The sequence below is a fragment of the Pristiophorus japonicus genome, chromosome 21 (assembly GCF_044704955.1).
Source record: "Pristiophorus japonicus isolate sPriJap1 chromosome 21, sPriJap1.hap1, whole genome shotgun sequence".
NCBI classification, from domain to species: domain Eukaryota; kingdom Metazoa; phylum Chordata; class Chondrichthyes; family Pristiophoridae; genus Pristiophorus; species Pristiophorus japonicus.
Window position 1 is genome coordinate 32,123,643 of NC_091997.1, and position 14,485 is coordinate 32,138,127.

The window sequence follows — 14,485 nt, forward strand, 5'->3', positions numbered from 1 at the left end:
CTCGATCAACATAACATAAAAACAGATGATCTGGTCATTATCACATTGCTGTTTGTGGGAGCTTGCTGTGTGCAAATTGGCTGCTGTGTTTCCCACATTACATCAGTGACTGCACTCCAAAAGTACTTAATTGGCTGTAAAGCGCTTTGAGATGTCCGGTGGGTTGTGAAAGGCGCTATATAAATCCAAGTCTTTCCTCCTTCGACCTCGTGCTGAATTTGCATGCAGGAACAGAAGTCCTTTAGATGAAGGGAAATTGCATATGACTGAAGTTTTCAAATGCCATTTACAGTGTAGCTGATCAAATACCATTCCCTTTTACAGCTACATAACCAAGCAGATCTACAGGAAGAGAAGGTTCGAATCGAAAGGCTACTGGGCGCCATTTCACACCCTGACCTCATTCAGAAGGTTTTGACCTTTGCTATGTCGGTATGTTATTTCTTCTGCTATCTAATGAATGATTTCCCCAGGTTACTTCCATTTCAGTTCCCATGTGGTGCATTAAATTCCAAATGGCACGAAATTGCACAGCGCAAAGACCACCGAGGAAGATCTTCACTTTGCCCTGTTTGCACGTGTTTCAATCAAATAAAGCTCATGCTGGAAAAGCCCCCTCAGGACTCCATTGTGTAGCTGATGGCAACTTCCCCCTGCTCTCTCATCTGGAAATAAATAGCTTCCCTCAGTTAGTACTTCCTCCGTTGTACTGTGTGCCACAGCTGTGCTCTGTGGTACCTCCGTCTTCATTTTAAAATGAGCTTTAAAAAAAAATCAAATCCACGTTTTATCTTTTCGCAGTTCAAAGATTTTTCGTTTTAAAATGAAACATTCTCTTCATAGTGCCTGATTCCTTTGCTGCTTTTTCTTAGGAATGGCTTTACTCTCTCAGTCTAGCTCTGCAGAACCACTGCCATCAGCTTAGTGAATATCCCCACTTGAACCTGTCTGATATGGCACAGATGCAATGTGAGAAGGACTGACCCAACCAAAGAAGTGTCATCAGTGGACCATCTTTAATTCCTGTCTGTCTCTCCGCGCCCCCCCCCCCCCCCCCCCGCCACCCCTTCCCCACAAATGAAAGGTTGAGCAGGTTGGGCCTATAGTCACTGGAGTTTAGAAGAATGAGGGGTGAACTTATCGAAACGTATAAGATTCTGAGGGGGCTTGACAAGGGTAGATGCAGAGAGGATCTTTCCCCTCGTGAGGGAATCTAGAACTAGGGAACATAGTTTCAGAATAAGGAGCCGCCCATTTAAAACAGAGATGAGGAGGAATTTCTTCTCTGAGGGTTGTGAATCTTTGGAATTCTCTACCCCAGAGAGCTGTGGAGGCTGGGTCATTGAATATATTTAAGGCTGAGATAGACAGATTTTTGAACGATAAGTGAGTCAAGGGTTATGGGGAGCGGGTAGGGAAGTGGAGAAAAGGCCAAGATCAAATCAGCCATGATCTTATTGAATGGCGGAGCAGGCTCGAGGGGCCAAATGGCGTACTCCTGCTCCTATTTCTTACGTTCTTATGAAGGCTCTTCTCCAGCCTCTACATCACCTTATTGACAGACCCGTTACAGCAAGTTCCAAAAGAACAGGTCCCGCAACACCACAGTCAGGGCAGGCCCAGATCACTCCTTGAGTCACTCCTGTGAAGAAAGCTTCTCGAACCGCAATGGCTGCAGGATGTAAAGTTGCGTTTATCAACGCTTTAGCCGAGAAGTCCTTATTAATCACCACTTGTAAATGAAAGGGGTGAAAAGAGCAAAACTTCTGAGTACTTTCTCCTTTCCCTACCTGCTGTGTAGTTGGCTTCTGAGGAAGGGGCTGGCCAGCTTCTAATGGTACCGATCGTGATTAGGGTGGCTGACCATTTGTTCCTTTTCCCCTTCCTGCCCTCTCTTCTGCCCTACTTACCCCAACCCTTGGCAAGTTCCCAGCATCTGATTGCTGCGTGTCCCTGACATTGAGATCAGGAGCTGATGCTATTTTCAAGTAGTTCATGGATAATATATAATTACATCCCTGATGTAACGTGACACCAGCTGTATTGTAGCTCTGAATCTTATTACCTCATCAAAATTTGCATCCAGGAGATATTCCATTGAATTTAACCTTGACACAGCTGTCAGTCACTGGTATCTGTGCTGGATTTCCCTGACGAGCGCACATTAAGCAGTAGGTTCCCCATGGAGCGTTTAATCCAGCCATTGTAGAGCGGCGTCTTCCCAAACCGTTAAGAAAAGTGAGTTTGGTTTAAAACTGGTTTTAGGATGTTTCGGAGTAGAAAATATCCCAAATCCACCAATGCCTTCCCTCGTACTAACTGTCAGACCCATGTCAGTGCCATTTCCCCCGATACGCACTATTCTAACTGGCTGGTCTGCTCAGGGACTTAAACCACAGGTTTTCTGTCGCTCTTTCCCTGCAGGAACTGCTCACCACCAGCTGGGAGGGCGCGACATTCTCAGCCACGGTATTCTCCATGAAGGGTCCGCCGAGATGAGATGATCCGCTAACTGGAGACGCGCTTGTAGGGGGTGTGAGCTGACTACGCTTTGAAAAGAGTAAATCAAAGAAAAATTAGTGTTGGAAACTTGACATGCAATAACCTTCGAATTTGTGTTTTATTTTCTGGCTTAGTTACATTAATGTAAACATGCTGGAAAGAAACAGTACGTGGACTTTTTAATTAAGCTGTATTTTGGTGGGATTTATAGTTTGTTTTCATTTGCAGCTGAATGGTGCAATAAAACCTGGAGATTTAGCCTTTGTTTGTGATGTTGACTGCTTAAATAGTGGGTTTTAAACTCAAGCAGATCTATTAAATGCAGCTTCCTGTCACTAAAGGACCCCACTGCCCAATTGTTGGCAGTGTACAAGCAAGGTCAGCTGAGAACACCCTGCTGCACTCGCTTGCCCGCCCTTGCTGCTGCTTGCAAATGAAACTTGATTTTGTTTTTACATTCTGCATGTACAGCGACTTAGTGAGTATATGTCTATAATATATTAGTGCTTTCTGTTGTTTCTTGTAACACTTTACCTGTCACTTTCCCCATTATACTTTGTTGTAAATGCTCCTGTTTGTTAAAACATCAATTATCTGCCTCTCAGCAACTTCAATGGGAACTCTGTATATTAAAAATCTTGCCTATAGTGCATAGATCCTCTACGTGTCGCAGATGCTTCCTGTAACACTTTCCCTGTTGCACCTTGCTGATGGGGCCCCTATTGTATTTAAACAGCATGTCCTCCAAACAGTGTTCCCTCTCATTGTTATTATCGGTGCGCGGTCCCTTTAACTGGCTGCACAATCCATTCAGATTTTGGTGCGTTTGCAGGTTTTTCAGTGTAAAAGCTGGCGTGCGGCTGCACAGCTTAGCGGGAACATTGCCTCCAAATATACATGGGATATCCGACACAGAAACAGGCCATTCGGCCCAACCAGTCCATGCCAGTTATACACCACTCAAGCCTCCTCCTGTCTTTCCTCATCTAACCCCGTCAGCATAACCCTCTATTCCCTTCTCCCTTGTATGCTTATCCAGCCGCCCCTTAAATGCATCGATACTATTCGCTGCAACCACTCCCCATGATTGCGAGTTCCACATTTTCACCACTGTCTGGGTAAAGATGTTTCTTCTGAGTTCCCCATTGGATTTCCTGGTGACTTATCGTGATGGCCTCTAGTTATGCTCTTCCCCACAAGTGGAAACATTCTCTCTGTATTAACTCTTACAAACCTTTTGTAATTTTAAAGACCTCTATTCCAAGAGAAAGGAGAGAAATATATATAAATATAACACCTGCCTGTATTTCCTGTCCACTTGTTCCACTATAAATTCCACAGACTACATTTATAATGCAAGCTCCCTACCTAAGCCTGGTGCACTGAGCCGCTGTAGCGCCACCACTGGCAGGAGGATATCATTAACGTGACCTTTTTACATAGCCAGTTTCCATTATAAATATGGGCATAGGAGTTTACAATAAAAATAATAGAATATATGACGTCAAGATGAGGATTAAATTATGTCTGCGCACCCTGCTTCAATTAACCCTTCCCATCAAACCCTGCTTGACTCAAGATCTGACTCCGTAAGTGCAAGCCACTGGAGATCGATAATATTTGACATAAAAGTTGTAGGCCTGACAGCTTGGATAAGACTCGAGCTGCAGAACTCCTTACAGCGAATTTACAGCACAGAAACGGGCCATTCGGTCCAACTGGTCTATGCCGGTGTTAATACTTCACACGAGACTCCTCCCACCTATCTAACTCCATCAGCAGAACCTGCTATTCCTTTCTCCCTCATGTGTTTATGTTGCTTTCCCTTAAGTGCATCTATGCTCTTTGCCTCAATGACTCCCCTCCTTCCTCTTTGCATCTACAGGATTTTAAAAGTTAAGCAAGGTGTTGACTAAACTCTCCTGTTTTTTTTATTACCTGAGTGCTATCCTGTACTGTGGACAAAGCTACTGTTTGTTTGACTTGCGTAGAATTTGTAAATGGCGGTCATAATCCCACACAATAAAAAGGGACTTTGAATTGTTCAGATTGTAACGGACCTTGCATATTACCAATGTTCTGTTTTCACAGAAAAAAATGACTGAATTACAGAATGCAACCCCCAAAGAATTGATAAAAATCTTGGATATAACAAAAAAGAATTCCATTTGACTTGGTCATCTTGAACCAGTGGCCCTGTCTCTGGGCATTCACCTGCTTTTAAACCAAATGCTGGTTAAAAAGAACTGAGAGGGAAGGTGGGAATCAATCAGGATGTGAAGGCAACTGTTTTTTATTCCACACTCTCTCTCTCTCTCTCTCTCTCTCTCTCTCTCTTTCCCCCTCCTCCTACCCCACAGGGAACAAAATCTTCTTGCACAGTATCCCTCAACTTCAATCTTTGTAGCTACCAAACAGACCAACAACTTTCAGCATGTGTGTCCTGTGTTAACCATACATTTCTAATGCTGAATATTATGAAGTAGAATCAGAAGGAAGGGCATTCTGGTGGTTGAATGCATTGCCACACAATGTCAAGAAGGTCCACTTAATGATCCCTCTTTTGTGCTGAGTTGATTGATGAAGGGTCAGCTATGGAGGAGCTGCTGTTGACCAGAAGCCCCGGAGTTGGGGAAAAGTGGGGAGAACCACCTCGGGTACCCACTTCATTTTCCCGCCCGATCCCCATAATCCCTTGATTCCCCTAGTGTACAAAAATCTATCATAGAAACATAGAAAATAGGTGCAGGAGTAGGCCATTCAGCCCTTTGAGTCTGCACCACCATTCAATATGATCATGGCTGATAATGCAACTTCAGTACCCCATTCCTGCTTTCTCTCCTTGATCCCTTTAGCCATAAGGGCCACATCTAACTCCCTTTTGAATATATCTAACGAACTGGCCTCAACAACTTGGAAGAGAATTTCACAGGTTCACAATTCTCTGGGTGAAGAAGTTTCTCCTCATCTTGGTCCTAAATGGCTTACCCCTTATCCTTAGACTGTGACCCCTGGTTCTGGACTTGCCCAACATTGGGAACATTCTTCCTGCATCTAACCTGTCCAATCCTGCCAGAATTTTAAACGTTTCTGAGATCCCCTTTCATTCTTCTAAATTCCAGTCTAAATAAGCCTTGTCCTTCATATATCAGTCCTGCCATCCCGGGAATCAGTCTGATGAACCTTCGCTGCACTCCCTCAATAGCAAGAATGTCCATCCTCAGATTAGGAGACCAAAACAGCTGTGAATATACTCAATGACTCAGATCCACAGCACTTTGGGACAGAGAATGCCAAAGATTCACAACCCTTAGGGAAGAAATTCCTCATCTCAGTCCTAAATAGCCGACCCCTTATCCTGAGACTGTAACCCCAAGTTCTCGACTTTCCAGCCAGAGGAAACATCCTCTCGGCATCTACCCTGTCAATCCCCCTGAGAATCTTGAATGAGATCACGTCTTCAATGAGATCACCTCTCATTCTTCTATACTCCAGAGAGTATCGGCCCAATCTACACAATCTATCATCATAGGACAACCCTCTCATCCCAGGAATCAATCTAGTGAACCTTTGTGGCAGTGACTCCATATCCTTCCTTGGATAAGGAGACCCAAACTGTGCACAGTACTCCAGGTGTGGTCTCACCCAGGCCCTGTACAATTGTAGCAAGATGTCCTTACTCTAATACTCCAACCCCTTGCAATAAAGGCCAACATGCCATTTGCCTGCCTTATTGCTCGCTGTACCTGCATGCTAGCTTTCTGTGTTTTATGCACAAGGACACCCAGATCGGTCTGAACACCAACATTTAAACGTTCCTCACCATTTAAAAAATATTCTATTTTTCTATTCTTCCTCCCAAAGTGAATAACCTCACATTTCTCTACATTATACTCCATCTGCCACCTTACTGCCCACTCACTCAGTCTATCTATACCCCTTTGCAGATGCTTTGTGTTCTCCTCACACCTTACTGTCCCACCTCGGAAGCACTGCCCTCCCGAACTCACTCGATGCCTCTCACTCTTCTAAAGTGGGCTCAGACATGGACCAATCAGCACTTGGATAAGGTGGCACCAGACTCAGCATGAGTCACTACCTTCAGAGGAAGCGTGGAGAAAAGAAAAGAGGTGTTCAGTCCAGTGAGCCATAAATACGTTGCTTGGTTTTATTTCTGTACACAGCACGGTACTTTAACCTCCGTGGAGCTGATGCACAGCAAATGGAGAAAAAAAAATGTTTTTAAAACAAGAATGTTATTTCTATTTTAACCGCAGCACTCTTGTTCTTACAGGAGGAAGTTCGTCCCCAGGACACAGTCTTTGTACTCGGTGGAGTGTCGGGTGGGAGTTTAATGGGTAGGAAAGCTGCCTGGAAATTTGTAAAGGATAACTGGGAAGAATTGTACAATCGCTACCAAGGAGGCTTTTTAATATCACGATTAATCAAGGTAAACACAAAGAGTACTTGGTTGTCCTGTGACCTTGTTTCAATTCAAACACTCAACATTGCTTCCTTCAGCATGAATATTTGGCCGCTCGAACTGCTCCACAATAATTATGCATCTCACTCTGCAGGACTGGCCCTGCAAGGGACAATAGTGGTAGAATGATGACCTGCCACATCATAGTGGCGCATGTTGGTGCAATTGTTATGTTCTGTTCCTAACCTATCGCTTGTTAAAATAAACAAGCTGCATTGCTCCATTTACTTCTGTCGAAAGGGTCCTATCACAAAATAAAATTGGGATTCAGATGTTGATTTGAAACACAGTCGAAATGGAGATTCCTGAATTGAGCGTGCCGGGATTATTTTAATCTCTGTACAGCTTATGTTTCCATTCGCAGTGTCGTTGAGCTGTCTGCCAAGACGTCAGATCTTGTGTTTCTTTAACTGTGTGGACACATCACGTGTCCTAGATTTCTTCTGTGATCTAATCAGCTGGGACTAAGCTGCTACAGCAGGAGCTACAAGGAATTTAAGATGCTTTTTAAAAAATGTTTTCCAGGCTTTTATGTCCTAGTTTCAAGGAATGTGCTTCATTCAGCCATGATCTTTTTGAATGGCGGAGCAGGCTCGAGGGGCTATATGGCCTACTCCTGTTCCTAATTCTTATGTTCTTTGCCTTCGACCCGAATCGCTTAATATTGCAATGCCGTCACCAACAGTCTCCATATCAAAAAGATTATTTTTTACTCCCCACGGATGCCAGAACAGACTATAGCTGTATGTCTTCTCTCGCAGCCAGCATATGACACGTAATAGGTTCACTTTTCCCCCACCGTCTGCCTACCCCTCAGGAAAGTACTCACCTGGTGTGCAGTTTCACAGGAGCCCATTGCTCCTTTGTGAGCCTGGGCAGCAAGCCCCTCAGCAGGCTATCCAACCATGAAGGTTATCACAGCCCGGTTAAGACCTGGCTTTAAATCTTTACCTGGCCTGAGAACCATGGAGTTAAGTTGGGGCCCTTCCCCCTCTTTTCACCCCCCCCCCCCCCCGTCCCCCGTCCCCCCTGCTGTCACAACAGAGATCACCTAATTCAGCACTGATCGACAATGTATGTTTATACTGTGCCTTTAATATCACAAACCCTTCCAACTGCTCCTCACAGCAGAAAACCAAGCAAGCAAGCAACAACTTGCATTTACATAGGATGCTTCCTACGTTAAATGTGCTCATGTGCTTAGTATAGTTTAAGGAAGAAGAGGGGGACATTGTTGGAAGGATTGACCAGAGCTGGGTAACGAGGAGGCTCCTGAAGATGATGAGGGTTAGAAAGGTGAAAGAATTTAGTCGGGTGTCGGGCCAAGACCATTGAAGGTTCTGCCACAGCAGATGGAGCACAGGGATGGGGAGCTGCAGGGGGGAACAGAGCACAGAGGAGGCCGCGGTGGTAACGAGAGACAAAGGCTATGGAGGGGGTTTGTAGATGAAAGCAAAAATTTGATGCGTTGGGTAGCCAGTGGAGGTTGGTGAGGAAAGGTAACAGTCGAGCAGGACCATCATCTCCAGGACTGCAGCAGTTCAGGAAGGTGGCCCGCCTTCACTTTCTCAGGACAGATGGGGATGTGCAATAAGTGCGGCCGAGCCAGCACCACCCACATCCCGAGAGAAAATATTTTAAAAAACACATCAACATGTACGTATATAGTGCCTTTAATGTAGTAAAACGTCCCAAAGCCCTTCACATGAGCGTTATAAGACAAAAAAATAAATTTGACATCGAGCCACATAAGAAATTACGGCAGATGACCAAAAGCTTGGTCAAAGAGGTAGGTTTTAAGGAGCATGTTGAAGGGTAGAGAGGCGGAGAGGTTTAGAGAGGGAATTCCAGAGCTTGGGGCCCAGGCAGCTGAAGGCAAGGCACCATAAATGAAAATGTGGGGGATAGGATGCGGGTGATGGTATTGGACATTTAAGGGAGGGTCTGAAAGTTTAGAGGAGGAAGAGGGGTTTAGAGAGGGAATTTCAGAGCTTGGGCCGAAGGCATGGTGGGGTGTAAGTAGGGAGGAGTGCACAGGAGGCCAGAATTGTGGGAACAGAGGGTTCTTGGGGGGGGGGGGGGGGGTGGGGGGGGGGGAAAGGTGGTGGTTGAAAGCAGCTCGATTGGTGACGTATATAAGAACAGGAGCAGGCCCTCGAGCCTGCTCCACCATTCAGTGTGATCATGGCTGATCTGCGACTTAACTCCATATACCCGCCTTTGGCCCATATCCCTTAATAGGTAACTAAATGTAAACTGAAGCTTTCACAACCTCAGGACATCCCAAAAGGCTTTACAGACAATGAAGTACTTTTTGACGTATAATCTCTTGTAATGAAGTAAATGCGCACAGCAAGCTCCCTCAAACAGCAATGTTATGATGACCAGATAATCTGTTTTAGTGATGTCGATTGAGGGATAAATATTGGTCAGGACATCTGGGGAGAACTCCCCTGCTAATCTTCGAAATAATGCCATGGGATCTTTTACGTCCATTTGAGAGAGCAGATGGGGCCTCGGTTTAACATCGCATCCAAAAGATGGCCCCTCCAACAGTGCAGCACTCCCTCAGCACTGCACTGGAGTGTCAGTCTAGATTTTTCTGCACAAGTCCCTGGAGTGGGACTTGACTCTGAGGCAAGAGTGCCACCCACTGAGCCACAACAGACCCTACACTAACTCCAGAACGCAGAAAGATTCCCTCATTAAGTTATTTTAATAGCTGTGTAGGGTTGTACTATTTTAATAAAATAAAGATTTTCCTCTTTGTTTTATCTCCAGAATATGAAACTCACAATTTCTGAACTGATTTTCCTTGGTATTTTGGGGAAAGAGAAGATACGTTACAATTCACTCGCTAACTGCTCATTACTTTTCCTTTCCACGTTTAGCTATCAGTTGAAGGTTTTGCTGGTGACAAGATGGCAGCTGATGTCAAGGTAAAAAGCAATTCTCAATTATTTGTATGTACTGTAATGTCTTTTATCATATTGAAGGGCTCAGCTGAAAATGCTAAAGAATCCTATCCTGAGCTGTGATGGTTAATGTTTGCAATTTTTACACCAGGTTGTCCATCAGTTACAACTTATTCAAATGTAGGAGGTCTTTTTGGGGGAAGGAGAGGAGAAAAATGAGGGAGTCAGCTGTTTACAACACACAAAAATGCTTCACTATCTTAATAAATTTCTTGCTGCAGAACAGGCTGACTTCATCAGCAAACCCTCACTTCCAGGAGTCTCCCCTTCCTTTCAAAGCAAAACTCGACCCTTATGAACTGACCTGCACAGTTTAGTAAGTTGATTGAGAAGCTGTAGCATGCCAGTACCTGCTGGTATCTCCCTAAAACACTAGTCTTTGCTGGATCACCTAGGCCATGGGTTTTAAACCCCTGGCTCTGGAAGGAGGGGGTATCCACTCGAGCATCCAAGGCAATCAGAATTCAGTAACTTTCTCTACTCGTTGACTTACCGGCCCATTCTTTCTGTTGCTGTAAACTAGGAGATATTTTCTGCAATGATGGTACTGCTTTCCTTGGGTAACTGATTGATTAACTGTCTTTTGGAAATTAGCACAGGGAGATCCCGGTAAACATGTCAATATATGCCGGGAGCTTTCCAAGAATTTGTCAATATTTAGACTAGGGTGGGGGACTCCCTGGAACCAGGTCGCTATCGGTGATGGAGGGAATCTCTGGGACCCTGTCAGTATTTACAATGGGGCTGGGAACCCTGAGACCATGTCAGTATTTTGCAGGTGGGAGTCTGTGTTGATGTTTGCAGTGGGTACCTGGGAATGTGTTAGTATTTGTAGGGGGTGCTAAGCTGTGTGTCAGTCGTTGCAGAGGGTACTTCACATGGAAACTTCTTGTTGTAAAAAACACTGATCAAAAATGACGTCGATAACGACTTGAGAGCTGGACCTGTACGGTTAAAGGAGTGATATCCGTTAACTTGAAAGGATTGTGAAGGGTTAACTGGGCAATGAGGGGTCTGGCATACAGGTCTGTTGTTAAAACCTGACCAGTCCTTTTGCTGCTTTTCAATGGTAAGTGAAGCGTTAAAGCCACAGTCACTGATGCAGCCATCGTTAACCTTTGCTACCCAGATTCATGTACAGTGGCCTCTAACTAGTTGTGAAAAGGTGCTTAGAACTCACTATCTGGTAACGGAATTAATAATCTAAACTGAAGGGGAATTACTGTGACTGGTGTGTGATTAATGGTTCTGTGAATTGCTTATTGATTTTTCCAGTTGGAGTTTTCCAGAGGCAGTTTGCATGAGATGTTTCACTTGCTGCTGTAAACTGTGGTTCAAAAAGTAACTGGTTTTGTGTAAAATCCACTTTTTAAATGTCTCCGCAGCGGAATTGAGTTTCAGAATTTGTAAGCGCCATCTGCTGATAGTTCTGTAGGTGTGTGAGGATGACCACACTGCAGCAACCTGCAGGCTGCATCATCTGACCTTTAGTAACTCAAATTTCGCTTATTTTCATGTTTTAGATTGTAAGTACGTACATTTCTCCCCAGGCTGGGAACCAACACCTTTAACGCGCTCCATCACAGGAAGTTTTCGAGGCGGGGGGGGGGGTCGCGGAGGGGGGTGCGGGCAGGCGGAGAGGAGAGGGGTCAAACATTTTGCCACATTTTCTAAGTGTCTCCTTCTCAGTTCTTCAGAACTATTCTAAGTTGTCTTATTATGCTAAAGGTGCTTTAAGTTGTTGTCACAGCAAATTAGCGGATCGGTGTGCTGCGTTACAATGGTGAAATGCAGGTTTGTGCCTGAATCTTAGCCAATAGTGGGGAGCACTGAACAGAAACTGGATGTGGAGGAGAAATTGGAGGTCAGCTCAAGAAGCCATGTAGACCAGGAGGTCCACGGTCTGTTTCCTGGCCTGGGGCAGAGAGGGGAATCTGTATCTGAGGTTCTAGCTCCTCATCGCAATCCAAAGATTTACCCACCCTCTGATGCCGTGCACGGATGTGGACATAATCAGTAAACTATATGCTCTGCTCCATGGTTGAATAGCTGCGTGTGGAATGGTCACTTGGGTTCAAATGGCGGGTGCCCAGTCTCAGTGGAACTGAATGCCAGCAGGAATTGGTGCGTTAGTACAGGAGAACATTAGAAAAAAGGGGAGAAAGGGATGAGGAGCCAAAGTCTCAGATGTTTTCAGTTGCCATGTTAGGAGCTTTCCATTGTTCTACGGTTCATTTATGAATTAATCACTTACATATTACGATAAATTTGTTTGTCTGCCTGAAGTATTTATTGCTGGCATTTGAAGAGATTCCTACTCAGTGACTGCACTCTCTCCCCGCCCCCGTTGGTAATGGCACTGTGGGCAGCGGACTGTTGCACAGAGCAAATAACCTTTCTCTTACCAGAAATGGTAAAGTATAACACAGGAAACTGAGGTGCAACAGGAAATATACAGATAGCCTCGCTCTTCAAAATACCGATGATTGTCTAATGTGACAATTTAGTCTTCATTTCTTCAGGGATCTGGGTTTAAAATTAGTCTACACTCTGAGATGAAATGTTCCCCTCTGTATTAAGTTTGGTCAGCGTCAACCTTGTTCCTTGTAGATAGTGTGTCAATTGTGGCTCAGTGGGTAGATCACTCACCTGAGTCAGAAAGTTGTGGCACATGAATCTAGGCTGACCCTCCAGTGCAGTGCTGAGGGAGCGCTGCACTGTCGGAGGCGCTGTCTTTCAGATGAGACGTTAAACCGAGGCCCCGTCTGTTCTCTCAGATGGACGTCAAAGATCCCATGACACTATTTCGAAGAGCAAGGGAGTTATCTCCGGTGTCCCGGGGCCAATATCTATTCCTCAATCAACATAACAAAAAATAGATGATCTGGTCATTATCACATTGCTGTTTGTGGGAGCTTGCTGTGTGCAATTGGCTGCAGCATTTCCTACATTACAACAGTAACTACACTCCAAAAGTACTTCATTGGCTGTAAAGCTCTTTGAGACGCCCGGTGGTTGTGAAAGGCGCTATATAAATGTACATCTTTCATTCTTTCACAGCAAAAAGAAACTAGTTGTAATTTGGTACACCAAGGGGACATGAGGATGGCTAGTGCAGAAATTTAAGGGTGTTTTTGAAGTTGGAGTTCATGCGCATTAATGGCAATAGAGAGCTTTACTGGATTTGACCCATCTTGTACTGGAGCAGGAAGTGCTTGATACTGGCACTGGGTGCAGAAAGGGCTCTGTCCCCCGGCACGGACATTCCTCACCTTGGGCGTTAGTTCAATGCAGCATCTCTTTAAAGCTGCAGACAAAACAGAACAAAACTTCGAAGCTGAACTTTCAGTTCACAGTAACTTAGAGTATGAACAAAACTACCTTCAAAATTTCCTCTTTCATAGTATCATAAAAGCTTACAGCACTGAAAGGGGGACATTCGGCACGTCGTGCCTGTGCTGGTTCTTTGAAAGTTGTCCAAGTGAGTGTCTCACTTCCTGACTCCCCAAAGCCTTTCCTCCACCTCTGAGACACAAGTCAGGAGTGTGATGGGATACTCTCCACTTGTCTGGATGAGTGTAGCTCCAGCAGCTCGACACCATCCAGGGCCAAGTAGCCCGCTTGATTGGCACCTCATCCACCACCTTAAACATTCACTCCCTCCACCCCCTGGTGCACCGTGGCTGCAGTGTGTATAGTGTACAAGATGCACTGCAGCAACTCGCCAAGGCTTCTTCGGCAGCACCTCCCAAACCCACCACCTCTACCACCTAGGAGAAGGGCAGCAGGTGCATGAGAACACCACCACCTCCAAGTTCCCCTCCAAGGCACACACCATCCCGACTTGGAAATATATTGCCGTTCCTTCATCGTCGCGGGGTTAAAATCCTCAAACTCCCTCCCTAACAGCACTGTGGGAGCACCTTCACCACACGGACTGCAGCGGTTCAAGGCGGCGGCTCACCACCACCACCTCAAGGGGCAATTAGGGATGGGCAATAAATGCCGGCCTTGCCTGCGATGCCCACAAGTATTTTTTAAAAATGTAGTCTCACACCCAAGCCTTTTCCCCGTTCCCCATAACTTAATTATCTTTAAATACATGTCCAATACACACACTTTCTCTCCGGAAACTACTCCATTCGATGGTCTAAGATCCTGTACAGCTGTGCCTTTCTGATGTTTAAATGGCTATTTGAATAATTTGGTTACAATAATATCTAAGGGAAGTCAGTAAGTGATCCACATTAAAAAGCAGTCCCTCCTCTTGCTGTTTATCGAGAGTGAATGAACCTCTGATGTTGCACCGACTGCTGTCCCTCTCTCCCCATATCTGCGGAGTATTTTCCAATTCTTGAAATTTTGACTGCAGTGTTGACAGATGGTCATGAATATTGTAAATCGAGTGACGGGATGTGCAAGTTCATCATTGTTCATATACTGGGAGAGATCTGATTTCCATTAATGAATTGTAAATCTCAGTCCTGCTGTATTTAGTTTAATGGAATTATTTTGAAGGATAATG

General features: G+C 45.0%; 1 protein-coding gene across 2 annotated transcripts in view; it reads left to right on the forward strand.

Annotated features, from left to right (window-relative positions):
* The window catches only part of npepps (aminopeptidase puromycin sensitive), a 220,587-nt gene that overhangs the window by 199,517 nt on the left and 6,585 nt on the right, over positions 1 to 14,485 (forward strand). For both annotated transcript variants that reach the window (XM_070864544.1, XM_070864545.1), the window contains 3 exons: positions 325 to 432; positions 6,797 to 6,952; positions 9,877 to 9,924. In XM_070864544.1, coding sequence (XP_070720645.1) covers positions 325 to 432; positions 6,797 to 6,952; positions 9,877 to 9,924 — 312 coding nt within the window. The remainder of the gene's footprint in view (positions 1 to 324; positions 433 to 6,796; positions 6,953 to 9,876; positions 9,925 to 14,485) is intronic.